At 50.4% G+C, this 23,156-nt stretch overlaps 1 protein-coding gene across 2 annotated transcripts in view; it reads left to right on the plus strand.

Annotated features, from left to right (window-relative positions):
* The window catches only part of Pdgfrb (platelet derived growth factor receptor beta), a 39,906-nt gene extending 17,283 nt beyond the window's left edge, over positions 1-22,623 (plus strand). Inside the window, exons 4-23 of one of the 2 annotated variants that reach the window (XM_029471954.2) lie at positions 1,391-1,657; positions 2,321-2,448; positions 2,529-2,703; positions 3,247-3,439; positions 4,019-4,134; positions 5,569-5,692; positions 6,221-6,435; positions 9,147-9,241; positions 10,130-10,262; positions 10,742-10,846; positions 11,151-11,261; positions 14,021-14,180; positions 15,101-15,261; positions 16,013-16,131; positions 16,366-16,488; positions 17,114-17,225; positions 17,780-17,879; positions 18,439-18,544; positions 19,306-19,538; positions 20,735-22,623. In XM_029471954.2, coding sequence (XP_029327814.1) covers positions 1,391-1,657; positions 2,321-2,448; positions 2,529-2,703; positions 3,247-3,439; positions 4,019-4,134; positions 5,569-5,692; positions 6,221-6,435; positions 9,147-9,241; positions 10,130-10,262; positions 10,742-10,846; positions 11,151-11,261; positions 14,021-14,180; positions 15,101-15,261; positions 16,013-16,131; positions 16,366-16,488; positions 17,114-17,225; positions 17,780-17,879; positions 18,439-18,544; positions 19,306-19,538; positions 20,735-20,897 — 2,939 coding nt within the window. In that variant the 3' untranslated portion in view covers positions 20,898-22,623. The remainder of the gene's footprint in view (positions 1-1,390; positions 1,658-2,320; positions 2,449-2,528; positions 2,704-3,246; positions 3,440-4,018; positions 4,135-5,568; positions 5,693-6,220; positions 6,436-9,146; positions 9,242-10,129; positions 10,263-10,741; positions 10,847-11,150; positions 11,262-14,020; positions 14,181-15,100; positions 15,262-16,012; positions 16,132-16,365; positions 16,489-17,113; positions 17,226-17,779; positions 17,880-18,438; positions 18,545-19,305; positions 19,539-20,734) is intronic. The other variant, XM_021150828.3, reaches the window with a different exon arrangement.
* The last annotated feature ends 533 nt before the right edge of the window (positions 22,624-23,156 follow it).

Consider the following 23,156-nt stretch of genomic DNA (forward strand, 5'->3'; position numbering starts at 1 on the left):
ATCCTTTGTAACTGCACCAATTCATGATGCCTTTATGAGTAATCCACATGCCTCTGCTTTTCTTTTTAACACCGGGGATTGAACCCAGGGTCTTGTCCATACTAGGGAAGGACGTTACCTCTGAACTAAGATTTATTTATTTATTTTATGTATATGAGTACACTGTAGCTGTCTTCAGACATACCAGAAGAGGGCATCAGATCCCATTACAGATGGCTGTGAGCCACCATGTGGTTGTTGGGATTTGAACTCAGGACCTCTGGAAGAGCAGGCAGTGCTCTTAACCACTGAGCCATCTCTTTAGCCCTAAATTAATTATTATGTGTATATATTAATTATTAATGTGTATAACGTGCACTCTGTGTGTGTGCATGTGTGCGTGTGTTTGTATGTGTGCCTGTGTGCGCATGCATGTGTGTGTTTGTGTGTGTGTGTGTGTGTGTGTGTGTGTGTGTGTATCAGCCACATGAAGGCCAGAAGATGCTGTTGGATCCACTGGAGCTGGAGTTACAGGCAGTTGTGAGCTACTTGATGCAGGTGCTAGGAAAAAAAGTCAAACCCTCCAGAAGAGCAGCAGGTGCTCTCAACCCCTGAGCCATCTCTCCAGCTCCCACTATTATTGGTTTATTTGTTTTTTTTTAACTCTTTTATTTTGAGGTAGAGTCCTGCTAGGTCACCATGACTGGCCTTGAATTCACCCAGGAGCATTGGCAGGCCTCAAATCTACAGTTCTCTAACCTCTCAATGATTCTGCTTCACAAGTAGCTGCGAGGCCAGGCCTTCCCACCCAGTCCAGCTGACAATCATCCCTTAACCCTACCTGTAAACACTGTTATAATGGCAGTTATATCTGAATGCAGTTTGCAGGGGACCAATGTCAGAACTGGAGCAGCATCCTTATTCTGCATTGAGGTGACTGAGGGGCAGAGAGGGGAAGAGACCGCTCAAAGTCAAAAAGCAATTCACGGGACAGCTAGAAACCCACCGTCCCAGCTGTGATTATATATCATGACCTGACCAGTAGCAATTTGGGAAGGGAAGGGTCTACTTCATTTTAATATCTTACAGTCTGTCAGGAAGAGAAGTTGGGGCAGGGGCCTTGTGGTAGGGATTGAAGCAGAGACCATGAAGGACTGCTGCTTACTAGCTTGCTCCTCATGACTTGCTTAGCTTGCTTTCTAGTATACCCCAAGACCACCTGCTCATGAGAGGCACCACCCACAGGGTGCTGGGCCATTCCCCATTGATCATTTATCAAGAAAATGCCCCTACAGGCCATCGGATGGAGGCATTTTCTCAATTGAGGTTTCTTCTTCCCAGATGTCTCTAGCTGATGTCAAGTCGACAAACTCTAACCAGGACCTTCATTCCTTGGCTCTGCTCTTGACAGATCCCACCATGGGCTTCCTCCCTATGGACTCCGAGGACCTGTTCATTTTTGTCACGGATGTCACTGAGACGACAATTCCGTGCCGAGTGACAGACCCCCAGCTGGAGGTAACGCTACATGAGAAGAAAGTGGACATCCCCCTGCATGTACCCTACGACCACCAGCGAGGTTTCACTGGTACTTTTGAGGACAAGACTTACATTTGCAAAACCACCATTGGGGACAGGGAAGTGGACTCCGATACTTACTACGTCTACAGCCTCCAGGGTGAGCCTCGCCTTCTGGCCCTTCGTAGAAGAATAGCCCATCAGTTCACTAAGTGCACAACTCGGTATCATATTAGGTTCTCTTGTAGTTTGGGGAGGGACCTGGTGTTCTCAACATTCTGAAAAGGAAACTGTGGCTCAGAGAAAGGATGGAGTTGGTCCACAGTCATAGTGCTCTAAGGGCCGGGCTGGGCTGCATAAGGTGGGGACAGAGGTGTAGGCTTGGAGCCCACTGGGTTTGGATACCAGCTTGGCCATTTCGCATCTGGATTAGTTTGTATAAGGCACACGGTCCCCAGGAACCTGATTCCCTATCCCTCTCCCCTACCGTAAGATGAGGGCGAGATTAAGGTGCTTAGCATGTGAAAGATGCTTGGTAAATTTAGATTCCCAGAGGACTAGATTTTGGCTTCCAGATTTGGCTATCTCATTGTCAGCTCCATGAAGGAAGAGGTTCTATCTGTGGTGTTCTACCCTCTAACCCCAGTGTCTAGGACAGTGTTTGCATATAATAGTAGTTTAATTATTACTGATAGACTCAGTGAATGAATTTTTTTTACAATAGCCAATGTTTCCCTGTGGGCCACTTGCGTTTCCCAAGCCTAGTGCTGGTGGCTAGTGATGACATCCTTGGCCCTAATCCAGTCTCTCTGCCCCACTCCAGTGTCATCCATCAACGTCTCTGTGAATGCCGTGCAGACTGTGGTCCGCCAGGGTGAGAGCATCACCATCAGGTGCATTGTGATGGGCAATGATGTGGTGAACTTCCAATGGACATACCCCCGCATGAAGGTAATGCCTGGCAAAGGTTGGAAGGCAGGCTGGACATCTCAGCTCCCTCCGGCTTCTGATTTGGGGCCTTGACCTTGCAGAGTGGGCGGCTGGTGGAGCCAGTGACAGACTACCTCTTTGGAGTGCCCTCCCGCATTGGCTCCATCCTGCATATCCCCACGGCTGAGCTGAGTGATTCGGGCACCTATACTTGCAACGTGTCAGTGAGTGTGAACGACCATGGAGATGAAAAAGCCATCAACATCACTGTGATCGGTGGGTGCCTTGGACTCAGTCCTCTACCTCACCCTGAGCTGGATCAGACTCTGGCACAGACCTGGGGTCTATCGCAGTATTAGACCCTAATGAAGTGTAGCAGTCCCACATATAACTGTGAGCCCAACCTAGACTTCCCACCGAGCCTAGTTCATTCTCAACCCCTCAGTGCAGACCTTGACAGCCCTGTCGCCAGAGTCAACCTCTGCATTAGTTTGAAGTTCCCTTGCACCCTGTATATAGTATAGACCCAGAATAAAAGACTACAACTCCACTCCCAACCTCAGCTCTGACCCTAACACCATCAGTCAGGGTCAAATTCCATCCCTGTTTCTGTCCCAGTCAAAGCTTGCACTTCAGCTCTGTTGCCTAAAGAAGCCGTGCCCTAGTTTCTAGAAGCCCCCAGAAGGTGTTTATCTTGCATTTAGTCTGCGCTGGCCTCCAGGAACCCTCCACTAGAGATGGGCAGGGTGCACACTCTCATTGGTGTCTGGGCATAACTCCGCCCACAGGGCCCGCCCCAAACTGTTGTACCTTCCGCAGAGAATGGCTACGTGCGGCTGCTGGAAACACTGGGAGATGTAGAAATTGCTAAGCTGCACCGGAGCCGGACGCTGCGGGTGATATTTGAGGCTTATCCGACGCCCTCTGTCCTGTGGCTCAAGGACAACCGTACCTTGGGCGACTCCGGCGCTGGCGAGTTAGTTCTGTCTACTCGCAACGTGTCTGAGACCCGGTGAGCACCAGCTAGTCCACTTATGTTGGAAGCTTCAAAGCTGCCAGGCAGCCTGGGGCCTTCAGTCACCAACAAACCTAGGACCTTCTTGTCTGAGAGCCTGTTGTGTGATGGACACATGCCAGGGACTAGGTATGCTGCTCCTGCAGGAGCAGCGCAGGCTGCTCTGCCCCTCCTAGTGGGGGAAGCAGACTCTGCCGACTTGGCCACTCAGAGGTTTAGTTAAGCTTGTGATGAATAGATCCAGCAGGTCATGGCCAAAAGCAAAAACACCGAATAGGAAGAGCGTTTCCCCAAGGCTAGAGATCTGCAGACAGGCAAGAATGTGCCCCTCTGATGGGAATAAGCTTTTGAGAGATGGGTATACACCCTGGCCCTTCCCAAGCCTTCCTGGTAGTTTAGGGGAACTGCCCGTGGCTGAGGACTCAGGAGACTGGGTGTGGATCCTGACTCTGCTGTTATCCCTTTCGTGACCTTGGCAAGGGTATCCCTTCCTTTGGCATTCTACAGGAAGGTGGGTATGCTTTAGGGGTTCCTGCAGTTCTGATCGCAGGTCCCCTGGCCTGGCCTGCTCCACAGGTACGTGTCAGAACTGACCCTGGTACGTGTGAAGGTGTCAGAAGCGGGCTACTATACTATGCGAGTCTTCCACGAGGACGATGAGGTCCAGCTCTCCTTCAAGCTGCAGGTCAATGGTAAGGGCCACCTCCCTTTCCCTCTCTCCCCTCCCTCCCTCCTCCATCTCTCTTCCTTCCTTCTCTGCCATCCACCCACAGGGGAGGCTGGACAAAGGGCCCGGAACCCACGAGGCTACATTTTAGATGGTTGATCTGGCATGTTCCCTCTCTGGGCCTCAGTTTCCCCAGATGTAGAAGGTGACTGTCAGACTGTACTGGAGCGCCCCCAAATCTGGGCCATTTATGTATTGACGGTACAATTTTACTTCTCACACACAATCTCTACTCTGCAGAGTGGTTTCAATATGGCAGTCTGTTCCGAGTTCTACCTTCTATGATTTGCATCCTAGTAGGGGAAGAGAAATAGAAAAGGAGGAGTTTCCACAGAAAATGAAGAAAGGTTAGAAGGTAACACGAAACTGTAGTGTGTGGGGAAGGAGATAGATAGATAGATAGATGATAGATAAGATAGATGATAAATAAGTTAAATGATAGGCAGTTGATCTGGCACATCCCCTCTCTGGGGATGATAAGTAGATAGATGATTGATAGATAGATGATAGAAAGATGATAGATAAATGATAGATACAAATATGATAGATAATAGACTGATGATGGATAGATAATAGATAAATTATAGGTAGATGATAGATAGATAGATAGATAGATAGATAGATAGATAGATAGGTGATCAGGGTTAGCCTTGTTCTGGAAGTGACATTTGTGAAGGAGGGAGGGCATTGGACAAGTGGGTATTAGTGGAAAGGACACTCCAGATCATGTGTCACCCCTTGTCATATTGCCAGAGAAATAGGAGGAAGTTGGGTGTGGCCAGAACAGAGGGCACTGGTCTATATGGAGGGGCATGAGGTTAGGGCAGAAATAGAGGGGTTGGGGGGGTAGTCATTGGGTAAGAGCTTGTGGCTCAGTATAGACTGCAGCTCCATACAGGCAGCATTGGCTTCTGTTGGGACTGACAGGAAGGGCTATGACAGGGACTGGAGCAGAGAAGGACATGATAAATACTTAATGTTTTGTCAATTCGCTTTCTAAAAATAAATGTATTTTGAAAGACAAATTTAGCATCTCAATTGTAGATGGAAACTCGGTGTCATATGCCACAAATATAAAAAACACTCAAATACATTCAGAGAAAACAAAACAGTGCCTAGCTTCATGGGCCCGGCTGCCCCAGCTCCTGGCCTGTTCTCTCTTTGAAGAGCAGGTCTCAGAGGGATGTTAAAGACAGACTGAGCCTTGCCCTTTGATGTGCCCCAAAGGAACCTGTCACTTTCACACTGGGACTCCTAGTGTCTGAGGCTCACCTGCCACCCCCTGCCTGGGAGGTCAGGACAAAGAGGACAGGACACTCTGGAGGGCATCCTCCTGACAGCCTTTCCAGTGCTCTGTTCTGATCACCTCCCTTCCTGACCCTGCTCTCTGATTGTCCAGTCCCCGTCCGTGTGCTGGAGCTGAGTGAGAGTCACCCTGCCAATGGGGAGCAGATAATCCGCTGTCGTGGCCGGGGCATGCCTCAGCCAAATGTCACCTGGTCTACCTGCAGAGACCTCAAAAGGTGAGCACACCTTGATGCCAAGCTTCCCACAATAGACACAGCTGCCTAGAATGCACAGGTAGGGTAATCTAGACCGGCCTCTGCACCTGAGAGGTCTAAGCCACATCTTAGACCAGTCCTCTGCCTTCCGGGAGATACCGTGACTAACCTAAATTTCTCCTTTGCTTACTGAGCCATCCTCAACCCAGGAAGGAGCAGGGTCTGGCTCCCAGAGGTGTCTAATTCACCCAGTGAATGTTTTGTACCCTTGACCAGAGCTGGATGTAATATAGTGTATAGAGTTCAGGGTTTGCCTTTCTATCCTTGAAGGGCCAATAGGCAAATTTTGCCTTTTAGGAGTCTCAGTTCTAGTTCTAGAGTGGGAGCGCCCTCTACTGGTTGATCTAGGAAGCACAGTAGGAACCTGCTTAAGGAGCAAGCACTGGGAAATCGAGCCTGTTCTTTGGACCCTGCTTCAAGTCTTACTTTCCCTCAGTTGCAGAGGGGAAATTTAGAGAGCCTGCAAGTCAGTCCTTTTGTGTTTCCTAGCAGGTGTCCACGAAAACTGTCACCCACACCCTTGGGGAATAGTTCCAAGGAGGAGAGCCAGCTAGAAACGAATGTGACTTTCTGGGAGGACGATCAGGAATACGAGGTGGTGAGCACACTGCGTCTGCGCCACGTGGATCAGCCACTGTCCGTACGCTGCATGCTGCAGAACTCCATGGGCGGAGATTCGCAGGAGGTCACCGTGGTCCCACATTGTGAGTGCCCCAGCTGTGGATGGCATGAATCCCCAAAGCAGGTCAAGTCGGCATACTCACAAGCCCATGGGAACGTTACAAAAACCTACCAGAGTACGTTCCTATGCACACACGCAAAATATGACGTCGGCCCAGGTGCACAAACACAACTCTAAACACCACAAACATGAAACGCATCGACTCTCGTGTGCAGAAGGTGAACTTGCATGCACAATGCTTGTTGTAAACTTGCACAAGTCGGTTGATCCTGGGACTCAGGTGTGCACTCTTCATGTGTACATTTGCGCTGTGCTGAGGACCTTCAGAATACATGCATGTTACAGAATAGCATGTTAGCATCTACTCAAGCATGTCCAGTGCTGCTCATGTATGTAAAACCGCAGAATATATTTTTGTGAGCCGTGTGTATGAGCATGCTCAAATCTAAGACTTGTATGTAAATCCACAAAAGGAATGACTGTATGCATGTACATGTGAGAGTGCAATCCCCATGTATGTGTATAAAACACGCATGTATGATTCCTGTGCATGTGCGAAAACTGGCACGGCGCATGTCTGTACTCACATAATTGCAGCATATGAAACATACCAAAGCACTTGAACACAACTCTGTATACATACACTCCAGACAACGTGTGAACATTAGTGGGCACACACACATGTACAAGTACTGCACCTTTGAACAGTGCTTTCCAGAGTCCAGATGTGTGTGTCTTTCTCCCACGCATCCCTGCCTGTACCTCTGTGTGCACACTTCATCATTAGCATCATTCAGTAAGTGATGGGGACCCAAACTCGCTAGGGGACAGAGGCCAATGGGACAATCCAGAGTCGGGAGGCAGACCAGGAGTAAACCATCCCACACAGGATCGCTGCTTCCAGGGAAAAGGCCCTGAGAAATAAGAGGCCCTGTGCCAACCATGGAGTTGAGGAAGTATCCCCCCCAAAAGGAAGTTTTACATCCAACGCTGCAAGATGAGTAGGTGTTAGTCAGCCTTTTGAGGGATGTGGAAAAGCAGAGTGGGTTCTGAGAAGTTAAAGCAAACGAGCCTGGTTGTAGGGCAGACTGTGTGGATTTGGGATGGGGGGGGCGGGTAGAGAGGGAAGTGGTAAGGAAAGGGGCTACAGGATGCAGACTACAGACACAAGAAACAGATACAGGATACAGACGTCAGAGCAAGCAGAGCCTCAAAGAGCATTTTGTACACAATAGGACACAGACACGTGCACATACACACAAACACAGAGACATGCACACACCCACACAGGAGCACACACACAGAGGCTTCCACAGGCTCATACATGCCTACCTATGCATGTGCCTGTCACCTGCCCTTAGAAGAAGGGTGAACTTTTAAAACATCCTTACTGGGGCTGGAGAGATGTCTCAGAGGCTAGGTGCACTTGCTGTTCTTTTAAAGGACCTGAGTTCCATTCCCAGCACCCACATCAGGTGGCTTACAACCTATAGCTCCAGATCCCATGGATCTTCTACCTTCTGGTCTCTATCAGCATCCACACTTGTGGAATTCAGCCATACAAATGCACACACATATAGATACAAAAATATATAAGAAATGTATTGATTGCTGTGGGCATCACAGATCCCTTTGGACTTGCTCTGCCAAGCACATAAGTCCTTACTGTCTAGATATTAAAAAAAATCAAATGTCCTATTCCCCCATACTCTCATCCATACACACATATCCATGAGCAAGTGGGCACAGCGGAATTGTGCAGCCTGACATGTAGACTCACTCTGAGCCTGAGTAAATGCAGAAGAAAAGTCGTGTGTGACGCCTGCACAGGACACCGTGTGCTGTTACACAGAGACCCAGGATGACTCTGATAGGTCCCTGGAGGGTGCAGGCTTCCTTTGTAAGACCAGGATGCGGGGGATGTCGGGAAGAGAGAACAGAAATGTCAGTCAGTGACCCTAAGAAGGAAAGGATGGGGCTAAGCCAGAGGAAGGCTCCCTGGGGAACAGAGGGCAGGAAGAAACAAATTCCCAGAACACTACAGCTATTGCCAAGTGGGAAAGGACAGGGGTTGGAGGTTCAGCCAGGCTGACTAGGGAAGGAGTGCAGTGAGGCTGAAGTCTCGGGCTAGAGAGGACTCAAGGCTCAGTGAGGCCTAAGTACACCCGCGTGTTCACCTCAGTGCCCCAGGAGGTGCACACTGACTGCGCCACCACACACACTAGCGGTCCCCAAGGTGAACAAGACTGTCCCTAAGAGGAACAGACTTCTTTCGGGGTGTGGATTCATCAGACTGCTGAGGTTCAGAGTCAGCTTCTTCTGGAGACACTCAGTGAGTGTCTCAGCCATTTGGTTAGGAATGACCCTTAAATCTATGACCCAGGCATGACAGCCCCAAAAGGCATGGACTCAGATGATGGGGTGGCATGGCCTGGTCCCCAGGGTGCCTGATGCTGTAAGAGGCACAGGCCATGCTCAGGAACCAGAAGAGGGTTTCCCCAGCCTAGTAGGATGGTGCAGAAGCCAGCCTGAGCCTGGTTGTCATCTGAGAGGGGAGTCACTGAAGGGCTTATAGGAAAGACCAGTGTGGTCCCGGAGGCCAGCTATCTAGGCAGTAAAAGCTTATGTGCTTGGCAGAGCAAGTCCAAGGGGTCAGTGATGGTCACAACAAGATGGAGAGAGCAGCTACCCAGTGACTGTTTGCTTATGGCCTGCTCTGGTCTCTGTCCTCAGCCTTGCCCTTCAAAGTGGTGGTGATCTCAGCCATCCTGGCCTTAGTGGTCCTTACCGTCATCTCTCTCATCATCCTCATCATGCTGTGGCAGAAGGTAAGCCTGTGGGTGCAGGGTGCTAGCCATCTTCCCTCTTGGTCTCCATTGAGTGTCACACAATCCGACCCGTATGAAAGACATAACATGGAGCTCAGCTGGGGGCTGACTTGGAGCATCATTGAGTCTCCAGTTCCCTCAGTCCCTGCTGGGCTGGCGTGGTCTGGTGCGATCAGTCCAGGACTCCTGACCCCTGCTCTTTCCTCTGCCTAGGTCCTTCCAGCTCAACTCAGTCCTGGGGCAAATGGTGCTTTGTGGGTGGACTATCATGGCACCAGATTCTTTCAGCTCTTATCCACAGAGACTCCCATGAGTCACAAGAATGCGGTCTGACCCCAAGAATCTGTTCCAACACTCTATTCTGACATTTCCCCCTTCTGTAGCTCCAAACACTTAAGATTCCTGAATCGGGACTTTAGTCCCCCTTCATCTTGTCATTAGAAGATTCCAATCCTAGGACTCCAAGATCCCAAGATGTCCACATCCAAAGGCTGTATGTATCCTTTTGAGATCCCACAGAGACAGAGTTGACATTTGGAATCTGTCCTACCTTATGCTACGTTCAGGGTAACCTACTCTTCCCGTCTGAGGAGTAACTGGAGCTCAGAGAGAAGCTGGTGAAGCAGCTGTCAGTTGCTCTCTAGAGGCTGCATCTTCAGGGTTTCTCAGTCACACTTTCCACCCCTGGGGCCCCTGAGTGCCAACTGCCTCTGAGCTCATTGAGACCTTGGTTTTGCTAGACATTCATCGCATCACTTTCAAACATCCCTGTCCTCTCTGGATGTCCGAGTCTCTTGTCTCATCTGCCATCTAAGGGTCTGAACCTGATAGGCTCAAGGCCAAAGATGCCCTCTGACAGTCTCATCTGTTATTGGTCTTATCCTGCAGAAGCCACGCTATGAGATCCGATGGAAGGTCATTGAGTCTGTGAGCTCTGACGGTCATGAGTACATCTACGTGGACCCTGTGCAGTTGCCTTACGACTCCACGTGGGAGCTGCCACGGGACCAGCTTGTTCTGGGTCAGTCCTAAGAGGTGTTAAGCGGCAGTGGGCACACTCAGATTTGCTCCCATCATGGTTGCTACTAGCTAAGGCATAGAGCTGATATCTTGCATTCTCTGGATCTCACTATCCTTTCTATATGGTGAAGATAAGGTGACTCCATAGCACCAAAACCCAGGGATCCCAAGACTGATATGGGACCCCTTCAGGTCAAAGAGGAAGTACTTTGGATGTAGGCCAGGGAGTCTGAGGCAGGAGCAAAGGAGTTGTGTGTGTCCCTAAGAGCCAGGAGGTCTTTCAGGGACTACAGGGGAGGCAGATAGCATGCAGGATCTAGAGGAGGCCCAGAGGATGGGAAACTTCCCAAGGGGGAGCACAGTAGGGCGGTTGGAGGGATGTGGAGGGTGGTCTAAGGGAATATTCCCCAACTTAAATGGGAAATGGGATGAAGCTTGAAGCTTTAGCTTCCAGGAGCTGAGGGTTTCTATGCATCCTAGGACGCACTCTTGGCTCTGGGGCTTTCGGACAGGTGGTGGAGGCCACGGCTCACGGTCTGAGCCATTCGCAGGCCACCATGAAAGTGGCTGTCAAGATGCTGAAATGTGAGTCCACCTGCCCCTTCTTCACACCTGAGGCCTCACTCGGTCCCTCCCTTCCCTGGGCTTTTGGTTTCTTCTGAAGGAGCCTGGCCCTGAGGTTGTGGGGCCAAAGGGCTCCTCACTATGACCTCTTTGGGTGCTTCCTCCTTCTCTCCCCCCCTCCCACCTTCTTCCCTCTCCAATACAGTCCACCCTAGGACACTGGTGGTATGACAGGATGGGGCAGAGGAAGCAGAGTAGGCCCTGGCAGGGCCTCTATACCGCCTCAGTGGCCTACCCAGGCTGAGTCCCTCTCCCCCCCCTCCAGCAACAGCCAGAAGTAGCGAGAAGCAAGCCTTAATGTCGGAGCTGAAGATTATGAGTCACCTTGGACCCCACCTGAACGTGGTCAACCTGCTGGGGGCCTGCACCAAAGGAGGTACCAAACCCATGCCCTGGAGGATTCTGGGGCTCCTCTCTTTCCTGTTCTCCCTCAGTCCACCAGCAACACAGGACACCCCGGCAGAATGTCCACACAGCTGCCGCTCAGCGCTCTTATTGCGCTGTCCTAGATGGGCTCAGTTTCAGAATCTCAGAATCACAACTCCTTCATGATGAAGAGATTCTTCAGGCCGCTAGTTCTGTTTTAGAATTCAAGTCTTTTACGACTCTTCCTTCCTTCCTTCTTTCCTTCTTTCCTTCCTTCTTTCTTTCTTTCTTTCTTTCTTTCTTTCTTTCTTTCTTTCTTTCCTTCCTTCCTTCCTTCCTTCCTTCCTTCCTTCCTTCCTTCCTTCCTTTCTTTCTTTCTTTCTTTCTTTCTTTCTTTCTTTCTTTCTTTCTTTCTTTCTTTCTTTCTTTCTTTCTTTCTTTCCTTTTTTCTTTCTCTCTTTCTCTTTCTCTTTCTTCCTTCCTCTCTTCCTTCCTCCCTCCCTCCCTTCCTTCCTTCCTTCCTTCCTTCCTTCCTTCCTTCCTTCCTTCTTTCCTTCCTTCCTTCCTTCCTTCCTTCCTTCCTTCCTTCCTTCCTTCCTTCCTCCTTTCCTCCCTCCCTCCTTTCTTGCTTGCTTGCTTGCCTGCCTGCCTGCCTGCCTGCCTGCCTACCTGTATGTCAGTGTTCCTCTGTGTGTGTGTGTGTGTGTGTGTGTGTGTGCATATGTATGTGTGTCTGGTACTTGAGAAGGCCAGGTGAGGTCATCAGATCCTCTGAAACTGGAGTGGCAGGTGGTTGTGAGCCAGTGGGTAAGTGCTGGGTATTGAACCAAGGTTGTCCGCATGAACAACAAGTGCTCCAACAGCTGACCATCCCTCCCACCTCCTTTTTCATATTTCCACAATACATTTTGAAAACCGTGAGAAAGTAACAGAGACTGCAGAGCCCATCCATGTACTAACCAGGAACTGGCTTTGTTTACATCAGTGTTGGAAGTCATTCTGCCAACTGCGATGATCTGAGGGCCTGGTTACCCACTGGGCTGTCAACATTGTAATAATCATGAAGTTATTGCCCTTTGCAGCTGCTTGTTGTGAGATCTGGGATTTTCCTCGGTGTTGTGTAATCGGCCTAAATACAGAAGTACATTGCGCATGGACTGTTGTCTGTGCTTGCAATGACCGTATTTCTTTCTTTTTTTTTTTCTTTTTTCTTTTCTTGTATCTTTATTCATGAGGGTGCTACTTCTCTTATAGGCCTTTTATATTTCTATCAAGGCAAAACATACTTCATTATAAATAAAGGAGGCATCTCCCTCCACTTTCTCAAAGTAACTGTTTAAAACTAATATTGGAGGAGCTAGAGAAAGCACCCAAGGAGCCAAAGGGGTCTGCAACCCTATAGGTAGAACAACAACATGAACCAACCAGTACCCCCGGAGCTCGTGTCTCTAGCTACATATGTATCAGAAGATGGAACAGTCGGCCATCATTGAGAAGAGAGGCCCCTTGGTCCTGCAAACCCTATATGCCTCACTCAGTACAGGGGAACACTAGGGCCAAGAAGTGGGAGTGGATGGGCAGGGGAGTTGGTGGGGAGGAGGGTCTGGGAGACTCCTGGGACAGTATTCGAAATGCAAATGAAGAAAACACCCAAGCAAAAATATAAATTAATCAAAAAACCCTAATATTATATTCATACTTAACTGTTTGACAGCATTCACCAGTGAAGATATTAGATTTAGAATTTTCTTGGGATTTTATTTGGGGAAGAGTAGTGAGACCGAATCTATGTACGAGTTGTCCTGGAACTTGCTATATTCAGCAGAATGGCCACAAACTCACTGAGACATGCCTGCTGAATGCTGGGATTAGCGGTGTGCATGCCCCAGCTTGGAAGATTTTTTTTTTAATTTTTTTAAATTAGGTTATTTTCTTCATCTACACCTCCAATGATATCCCAAAAGTCCCCCACACCTTCCCCCACCCACTCCCCCACCCACCCACTTCCACCCCCTGGCCCCGGCGTTCCCCTGTACTGAGGCACATAAAGTTCACAAGACCAATGGGCCCCTCTTTCCAATGATGGCCGACTAGGCCATCTTCTGATACATATGCAGCCAGAGGCAAGAGCTCCAGGGGGTACTGGCTAGTTCACATTGTTGTTCCACCTATAGGGTTGCAGACCCCTTCAGCTCCCTGGGTACCCTCTCTAGCTCTTCCATTGGGGGCCCTGTGTTCCATTCAATAGCTGAAGGTGAGCATCTACTTCTGTGTTTGCTAGGCCCTGGCATAGCCTCACAAGAGGCAGCTATATCAGGGGCAATGACCATATTTCAGAAGTGTTATTTTCATCTGTTAGATGGCTTTCAGTGCATTGAACTTAAGTGTAATCAGCAAATTGCACTAACAGTCACGTTCACCTGCTTTATGTAGAGCAGAATCCGAAATGTGTACGTCTGAAAACAGCAGCAGCAACCGATATCATAGGCTTGCTACATGCTAAGCCCTCAAAGGCATCTCAGGGGTCTTCATGTCAACCCCAAGGGTGGGTGTCAGCCCCTGGCCAGGTGGGTAGAGGAAGGACCCTGGAGATGAACACCTTGCTTGCAACCACAGAGGCAGGGAAACAACCCAGGTTTACAAGGTGCCAGCATCTCTGCCATCTTGCTCTCTGTGTCTCCACACCCAAGTCTCTATATTGATTTTGTGGTCATGCTGGGAAGACTGAGGCCTTCCTCAGAGGCTGTCCCTGAGCCTGTCCTCCTGCAGGGCCCATCTACATCATCACGGAATACTGCCGCTACGGTGACCTGGTGGACTATCTGCACCGGAACAAACACACCTTCTTGCAGCGACACTCCAACAAGCATTGTCCGCCAAGTGCTGAGCTCTACAGCAACGCCCTGCCAGTGGGGTTCTCCCTACCCAGGTACGAGGGAGGGAGCACCCAGTGAGTGTCTGCCAGGCATATGGGCGCTCCTTGTCCAGGAGCCCAAGATGGAAGTATAGGCACCGGGGCAGTCACTTGCCAAAGCCAGCACTCTGACCAGCTAGTAATGAGGATGATGGGTGTGTGTGTCAACTCAGTGAGCCAGGCTCCATCCTAAGCCTTCTGCAGATGTGACCCCTTGAGCCCATGAACCATCCTTGTGTCCTAGGTGTCTTGTTCCTAGGTGTCTTGTTTTTAAGGATATAAGGGACAGAGAGCTAGGCTCCCAGCAATAGCTCCCCTGTCCTCTCCAAGCCAGCCTCCCCAATACCCTATGGGCAAACCCACCTCTTTTTCTGATGACTGATGTTGCTTGTTGACTTAAAAGGCTAACAGAAGAGAAGCTTTGGAAAGGTGCACACAGAGGATGTGAGAATGCACCCCGTCCTCTCTGACACTGGCCCATCTCTTTGCACAGCCTGTTTAGTTCTATCACTCCCTGGGAGCTAAGGCTGTAGGGAGGGTGTGTCCAGGTGAGGCCTTGCTGCCATTCTAGACTGTGCACCTCCCAGTCCCCTGAGGTATAAGTAGGTGGTGCTAGAGAGACGCCTCTCTACAGACCCACTTAACACACTGGTCCTGGCTGCTGAAATCACTCCTTGGGTGGTGTGAACTCTGAGAATACACATTGGGTCTTTTGTCATTCTGGCAGCCCCAGGGCACAGCTCAGGGCCACACAGGTTAGTTGAAGGGGTTTGGTTCACAGTCATTCACACTGTTTGGTGACATACCGAGGAGATCAGTAGTGACTGAGGAAATGAATCTACAAATGACAAGGCCCTGTGGGCTCAGGCTGTACAGGGGACAGGAGCAGGAAGAAAAAACCATGGCTTTTCATTATCCCATTCTTTTGCCTACAGCCACTTGAACCTGACTGGGGAGAGTGACGGTGGCTACATGGATATGAGCAAGGATGAATCTGTAGATTACGTGCCCATGTTGGACATGAAAGGAGACATCAAATATGCAGACATTGAGTCCTCCAGCTACATGGCCCCTTATGATAACTATGTCCCATCTGGTAAGTGGATACTGTTGTCACGCCTAAACAGGCTCATCCCATACGCACAGCGATGCCTTCCTTTCAAAGTCCTTAATGTCTTGGAGCAACCCTGGGAGGAAGCTAGCTCATTTCATTTACGTGGAGATGGAGGCTGGCTGCCTGTCCAGTGCTACTATGCAGTGGAGCCCTGTCCCGAGTCCTGTGGCTGGTTCCAGAGCATGCACATAGCGGGCAAGAAGGGAGAGATGGATGAAGGTGGTCTCCTAGGGCCTGGAGGAAGATCGGTGTGTTCTGAGTTGACCCATGGTGGTGAACGTCCTGAGAAACAAGCAGAAGAGTTTTAGTTAGAGGTCCCAGGGATAAGGCCAGAGGTTTTTCTTGACAGTGCACACAATGAAAGCAGAAGAGATGGGCTGGAGAGATGGCTCAGAGGTTAAGAGCACTGTCTGCTCTTCCAGAGGTCCTGAGTTCAATTCCCAGCAACCACATGGTGGCTCACAACCATCTGTAATGGCCCCTGATACTCTCTTCTGGTGTTTCTGAAGACAGCAACAGTGTACTCACATACATAAAATAAATAAATAAGTCTTTAAAAAAAAAAAGAAAGCAGAAGAGATTTGGGTTAGACACTTAAGAATTTATTCTCCCCAGGGAACACTTAGAGATTTAGCAGTCACTAGTATTGCCTGTTCAAATCCATAAGCCTAAAGACAGGGCTCTTCTAGACTTATGGTACATGCAAAGTAACCCATAACCCTCTGCTCTCTAGCCCCTGAAAGGACCTATCGTGCCACCTTAATCAACGACTCACCAGTGCTCAGCTACACAGACCTCGTGGGCTTCAGCTACCAAGTGGCCAACGGCATGGACTTCTTAGCCTCTAAGAACGTATGTATGGTCCTGATGGGGCAAGGCAAAACTGTGAGGAGAGAGGGCAGCTAGCCAACCAGAGCCTTCCACATGTGTGGCCCCATAAGATAGCTCCCGACCCTCTCTCTGATGGACAAGGGCATTGAGAAACCACACACCTGGGAAGGCACACATTTTTTCCTAAAGCGCTTACCCAGAGGGTCTTCTCCCACAACTGCTCCTCGGCTTCAGCTCCCCTCTTCCTTGATCCAGTGTGTTCACCGAGACTTGGCGGCCAGGAATGTGCTCATCTGCGAGGGCAAGCTGGTCAAGATCTGTGACTTTGGCCTGGCTCGAGACATCATGAGGGACTCAAACTACATCTCCAAAGGCAGTGTGAGTGTCTTCACCATCCGTGGGGTTGTCCCCTGGTGCCTCTGTCCCTGGGTACAGGTTCCCTCCAATCCATGTGGCCACACTTCAGTGTGGGACCACTGCTTACTTTTTGTGCCAGTAGAGATGCCAGTGCTGCTCAGCAATGAGCAGAGGCTGGACAAAGAGCCATCTATCTTTGTGCACAGTGGGAAAAGATGGGGAGAGGGTCAGGACCACATGTCACAGTGGGGGCTGAATCAGGACCAGCTACAGTGGGCCACAGGTGAGCAGGAAGAGGTATAGACAGAGATGTAAGGTAAACAGAGGAATAACCCAAATGATGTGGTAAGACAGGTCTTGAAGTCCAGTGTTAGAATAACTACAGACCCCAGGGACCTTGGGCATGTCCCTGGCTACCCACTTCAAGGCACAGCACACTCTTAGGGCTTCCCCCAGGATTACAGGCTACCAGGTCTCTAGACAGTGAGTTAGAAAACAGCTTCCCAATGCTCTGGCCAGGAATGTGCTTAGAGCCTTAGAGAGGAGTGAGAAGGAATTGGTGTGGGAGCTGCTGAGCCTCCTCCTTCCCAGGGGTGGACTGGCTAGAGACTCTCTATGTGCTCAGTGCCTGTCTTCACTTCTTCAGACCTTTCTGCCTCTGAAGTGGATGGCCCCAGAGAGCATCTTCAACAGCCTCTACACCACCTTGAGTGATGTGTGGTCTTTTGGGATCCTACTCTGGGAGATCTTCACACTGGGTGAGCCACTTCTTCCCCTAGCCCCAAGCTATGCACCAGAGCATCTGTCCTTCCACTTCTATCTCCCTCCTTATTGCTCCTCGGGCTGGAAGTAGAGGACTGTGGGACAGATGCTGAGACATGAGCCTGGACTCAGGGGCAAGTCCAGACAGTGCCACTCTTCCAATTCTATGGCTTTGGCAAGTCCTCTGCCAACTCTGGGTCTTTATTTTCCCATCTAAGTATCAAAGGGATTAGACATATCAAAAACATGCTTGAAGCCAGCTGTAATGGTGCATGGCTGTAATCCAGGATATGGGAAGCAGGAAAATGGGAAGTTTGAGGCCAGCCTGAGCTACCTAGACTCCATCTTTAAAAATCAAAGGGAAGAAACACAAACAAACCCTGCTTAGATATCTATTGCTTCTCTGTTTTCATCTCTGTGTGGAGTCTGTTTTCCAATGCCAAGGGCATTGTGTTTTCATATATGCCAAGACAGTACAGCATGCCTGAGAGGACACCTTGCCACTCCCCACATCCTGAGACAGTATGTCCCTGTCTCTGTTCCATGACAGGTGGTACCCCTTACCCAGAGCTGCCCATGAACGACCAGTTTTACAATGCCATCAAGAGGGGCTACCGCATGGCCCAGCCTGCTCATGCCTCGGATGAGATGTGAGTGGAACCTCGTGCATTTGGGAGGAATTTGAGAATTCCAGGGGGGCATTCAACTCTAGTCCAAAGGTTAGATGAGTCCTGCTAGAACTGGATCAAGGTGTTCAAAATGGCACCACCAGGAAGTTTGGTCCCAGACCAGGTCTCCACTTTCTCTATGCTGGCTTCAAATTCAAGCCTGCCCTGCTCATGTGGCTACCATTAGCACCACAATACCTTACTGCTTGCATTGCTCCAGCAAAAGACCAGCGCTGAGCTTTTAAGGGCTCAGTTTGGTCACATACTATCAGAACTGGTGCTGAGTTGGGAGGATGAGAATTCCTATTGGCCAAATTCAGGTTACAGTGTTCTTCCCCATGATGCCTTAGACTCTGCAGAATCATGTGAATGGGGGAAGCTGGGAAGACTTCCCAAGAGATCAGTAAGAAGCAATGATAGGATAAACAAGGGTCGGGAGCTCCTCCCCCAGTATCTCTCCCTGCACCTTGTTCTGAGGCTGTGCACTCCACAGCCCTGCCTCTGCAGCAGGGGACTCTGACTCTCTCTCTGCCTCCCTCAGCTATGAGATCATGCAGAAATGCTGGGAAGAAAAGTTTGAGACTCGACCCCCCTTCTCCCAGCTGGTGCTGCTCCTGGAGAGGCTTCTGGGTGAAGGCTATAAAAAGGTATGTGGAGCCAAGGCAGGGTGGAAGACAGAGTTCTCATCCAAACCCTGTGCACTTGGCTTGATGTAATGTACTGGGATTTGGGGAGGAAATGACCCTCACCTGCTCTGGGCCTGGGTTTCTCTGCTGGTGCTAGAAAGGGTTGAGCCAGAACTACTTATTTATTTTAAAAGAATCAAAAAATGTGGAAGCTGATTGATTTGACCAAGAGAGGTGCAGTAGATAATCCTGTCTGTCAAACCTGTGAACCCTGACAACACTGGGGCTCCTTCGGAAGTGTGAGCAACCCCAGACTCTCTGGAACCCGCACAGCAACTACTTGAACCTTGTCCCAGGTTCACACAAGACTGACAGGACGAGTCTGTCCTGACCTCAGTTTCTGTCTTCCCATCTGGGGTGGTCCTAGGGAGATAGAGACAAAGAGAAGCCATCACTGTTTCATTGCAAGGGACACTGACCTGCAGCCACAACAGGAGGCTGTGGGAGACCATAGTGGCATGAGAGCCCATATCTGTTTACTCTGAAGTGGGTTGGGAGTTAGGGTCATGGTTATCTGGCTACTGTGCCTGGCTACCGTGCTTGGCTACCTGCCCCTCCCTAGAGGACTCTGAACTTGTCTTGGGATGCCAGGTAGGAGGGCTGCTCACCAGGGCAGCTTGGTGTAGGACCTCATTCTCTGAGCATAAACGAGGGTATAGGGTTTCTAAGACATTGCCCATCAAACACCTATTTCCTTTTTCATTCCCTGTCCTACGGAGCAGAAATACCAGCAGGTAGACGAGGAGTTCCTGAGGAGTGACCATCCGGCCATCCTGAGGTCCCAAGCCCGCTTTCCGGGGATCCACAGCCTCCGATCCCCTCTGGACACCAGCTCTGTTCTCTACACTGCCGTGCAGCCCAATGAGAGTGACAATGACTACATCATCCCCTTACCTGACCCCAAGCCTGACGCTGCTGATGAAGGTCTCCCAGAGGGGTCCCCCAGCCTTGCCAGGTAGCCACCCTGACCCTTTGGCCCCAGGCACTCATGCATATAGTGCGTGTGTTCGTGTGTGTGTGTGTGTGTGTGTGTGTGTGTGTGTGTGTGTGTAACCAGACTTGCCACAGAAGGACTGTCAGCTAGCTAGAGTAAGGACTAACTCTTGCCAGTGGCTAGTAAGGCTGAAGTTTACTCAGCACTTAGAGCCGTAGGTAAGAAAGGCAGACTGGAAAGAAACAAGTTATTCTAGAACCCATTTGCAAGATATCTCTTCCTTTTAAGGACATCACAACTACAGGACCCTTTCTAGGTCTTGTGCTAGTCCCGAGGACAAAGAGGAAACATTTAACATTTCCCAACTGTTACTTGGGGTTATGGCTGCCCTTGACACCATATCCAGGTAGCCTATTTGTAGAAGATGGAAGAGCTGCAAAGCCAGGTTAGAACTCAGACAGGGGAAGGGAGACATGGTCTGCCTTGGGTTATAGTAGAGCCCACTAAGGAATGCGCTCTGGGGAGCCCTATGCCTTTCCTGGATTGATGTTCAGTCAGAGAGGGGACTCCCCAAATCAAAACCTAGCTCATGGATGAGTGGTAGGAGACACAGGCTGGCTTCTGTTTCTAGCCCGTCACTATGAAACTTGGATCGGCCTTGTCTCTGAGGGCCTCAGTTTCTCTGTAGGAACTAGCAGTGCATAAAGGCCTTTGCAGGCCCTGAAGGTCTCATTTGCCTCTCATTAATGAGACAGGCATTGTCAAGTGGGCATGGGGTGGGTGTGGGGCTGGGGGTTGGATAGGGGTGGTGTTAGGCTGAGCAGGGTCAACTCAAGAGTTCACTGCGAGGTCACTTTGTCTTGTGACCTCAGACCAGATGCTCTGCCTCCACAAACCTCAGTTTCCTTTTCTGTAAGGTGAAAACAGCCCTAGGGGAGGACTGAGATACTGTCATCTCCCTGAGCACAAAGATGGATTCCCTGACAAGTGGGGATGAGACAGAAACTTGAGATCCTGGTTGTCCCGCTCTCAAGTTCTAGCTCCCTGTACTCGCCCACCCGTGTGTGGTGGAGCCATGACATAACCTCTCTGAGCTGTGCTCCCCTTGGGGTACAGGCCTCTCAGTGTATAAAGACAACACACAGAAACCTCTTAGACAATGCTGTTACCTTCTTGGGGTTTCCCCGGTTCCTTTCTGACTTATTCCCTTCCTCTAGTTCCACCTTGAATGAAGCCAACACTTCCTCCACCATCTCCTGCGACAGTCCCCTGGAGCTCCAAGAAGAGCCACAGCAAGCAGAGCCTGAGGCACAACTGGAGCAGCCACAGGATTCAGGCTGCCCAGAACCTCTGGCTGAAGCAGAGGACAGCTTCCTGTAGGGACTGACATCACTCCATTTTGCCTGAATCTCCTTTCTGCCTCCCAGAACCCAACCCTCTTGGCCTGGCCTGGCCTCCCAGCAGCTACACTGCCACAAGCTGTCCCCTTGAGGAAAGCCCTTGGTTTGCAGCACCCAAGGTCCAGGGACCCAGCTTAGCTTAGGAGGCAAGAGAACTGTGGGGTCTGAGCCTCTGCCTCGGGAAGGTCATGGTACTCTGAACCAGGGTTCCTCCAGGGGACTCAGTTTCCCCAAATGTAAGAGGAAGAGTTGTACTTGGCTACAGGACAGGTCTGGAGCCCGGATTCCTGCAGAAATCCATGACTGTACGGTGGTGTGTTCATATCCTCCTGTGTAGCAGCTGTCCCTCAGCTGGATCGCTCTACTTTGATCTTCCTAAGAATCAGCAAGGGCCTGGTGTCTGGCTCCTGGCCAAACTGAAACCAGTCTTGGACAAGGTCGTTTCATTCAGAATCCACCTCCCCTGGTCTTAGCTTTCCCAGGCCCGAGCTGGTCTGGGGCCAGCCATGCTTAATGAATGCTGTTAGTGGTGAAGGTAGGCCAAGTACAGAATGCTCTGGCCTGCAGCCCTGTTTGGGTACTCAGGGCACACCTGGCCACAGGAAGCACCCACTCCTTTCAGCCCCACCAGTCCTAGAATAATCCCCCTGTCACTCTCAACTGACCCACCCACCAGAGTCTGCAGGGCCATTGTCCACGCCTGTGATAGGCTAAGCATCTGCCTGAAGTGTGTACCTACCACTAGGAGCCCTGGCTCTGCGCTGGACCTGCTATGAGACCTTGGGGGCCTTCCTTGTTCTCTCTGGGGACCAGTTTTCTTTCCCCTTTGAAAAGCAAGTTGGACACATAGACTCTGAGTATCCTGTCAATAGTACAATTCTTGTATGTTCTGGGAGTTTGCTCTTGTCCCGAGGAAGCAGGGTCAAGTCCTTAAACTGATCTTTCTAGGGTCAGCTGAGCTCTTGGAAGATCCCTGATACACTTCACACTCTGGGGGTTCAGGAACCGAGCTTCTTCTTCAAGTCTCCAAGTGAAACTGCCCAGACCTTGACTTGGAGTGACAGTTAGTGTCCTCGGAAACCCCCTTACAGCTGTCCTGAGGACAGAAGAGACCACGAGACCCTTTTTTCATATCATGAAGCCAGCAAGAGTGGCAGAGAAGGCAAGCCAGGTTACCTCGGGCCACTGTCACCAGCAGCGTGTGGACAGACATGATGGACAGTGAGGACAGACGTCCCATGCAGGACAAGAGACTTGAGATGGGCATGAGAGGAAGATGTTGACGGCATTACCGTCTCAACTGCCAGCTGCCCCCGTCCTCAGGGAGCACCCCACAGAAACGTTTTCTAACCCGGAACCAATGAACATTGCAAGTGCCTGGGGACTAGGGAGTGTGGGGGGGGGAAGCCTCCTGGACCTGCACCCCTTTCAGAAAGTCAGAAAGTCAGCCTCTCTGGGGACCCTCCCTGCTAGCTGGCTGGCTGGCTGGCAGCTCCCCGCCTGGAGCAGCAGAGGCTGGGGAGTACTGCTCACAATGGTACCAAAGATATAATCACCTAGGTTTACAAGTGCTTGTAGGACTCGAGATAACCCACATTTAGACACCGGAAGTGCTATTTTGTATGCTGTTAAGTTTTCCTATCTGTACTTTTTTTTTTTTAATGGGAAAGATTTTAATATTAAACTTGGTGCTTCTCACTGAATAACCGATTTCTCAGGGTTGGGTTTATGCGTCCGGGGGTGGGGGATAACAGTTTGTCCCAGACAGGTCCCTTCAGCTCCGACCCTCACGTGTCTTCCCTTCACAGTGAGTTTCATTTCCTCTCATCCTGCGAAGTGTCTGGGTGACCACCTAGACCTTGTGCTTGGGTTTCCAGATGTGAGGTGAGGCTTTTCTGGCCATGGCGTCTGGAAGGGGAGGGAAATGGTCCAAGCCCTCCCCCACCCCCGCCTTGCATGCCTCACCATGTGCTCTGGCTTTGGCCACTAAGCCGAGTCACCCCTCCCTGCCCCCATTTCTTGCTGCTCACAGCCAGACTTGGGGGGGGTAGCTTATGGAGAGATGCCTGCCAGAGCTTGAATCTTGGGTCCTTGAGAGTTGTCACTGGGACCATGTAGGAGTAAGGCAGACAGAACACCCAGGAGGGCTAGAGAACAAGAGGAAGTTCGGAAGGCAAAAGGGTGGAGGGGAGAGGAACAAGAGGACTGTGTGTGGTGGAGTTGAGCACCAGGGACCACA

The sequence above is a fragment of the Mus caroli genome, unplaced genomic scaffold, assembly GCF_978045245.1.
Source record: "Mus caroli unplaced genomic scaffold, Mus_caroli_1 scaffold_19, whole genome shotgun sequence".
Classification (NCBI taxonomy): Eukaryota; Metazoa; Chordata; class Mammalia; order Rodentia; family Muridae; genus Mus; species Mus caroli.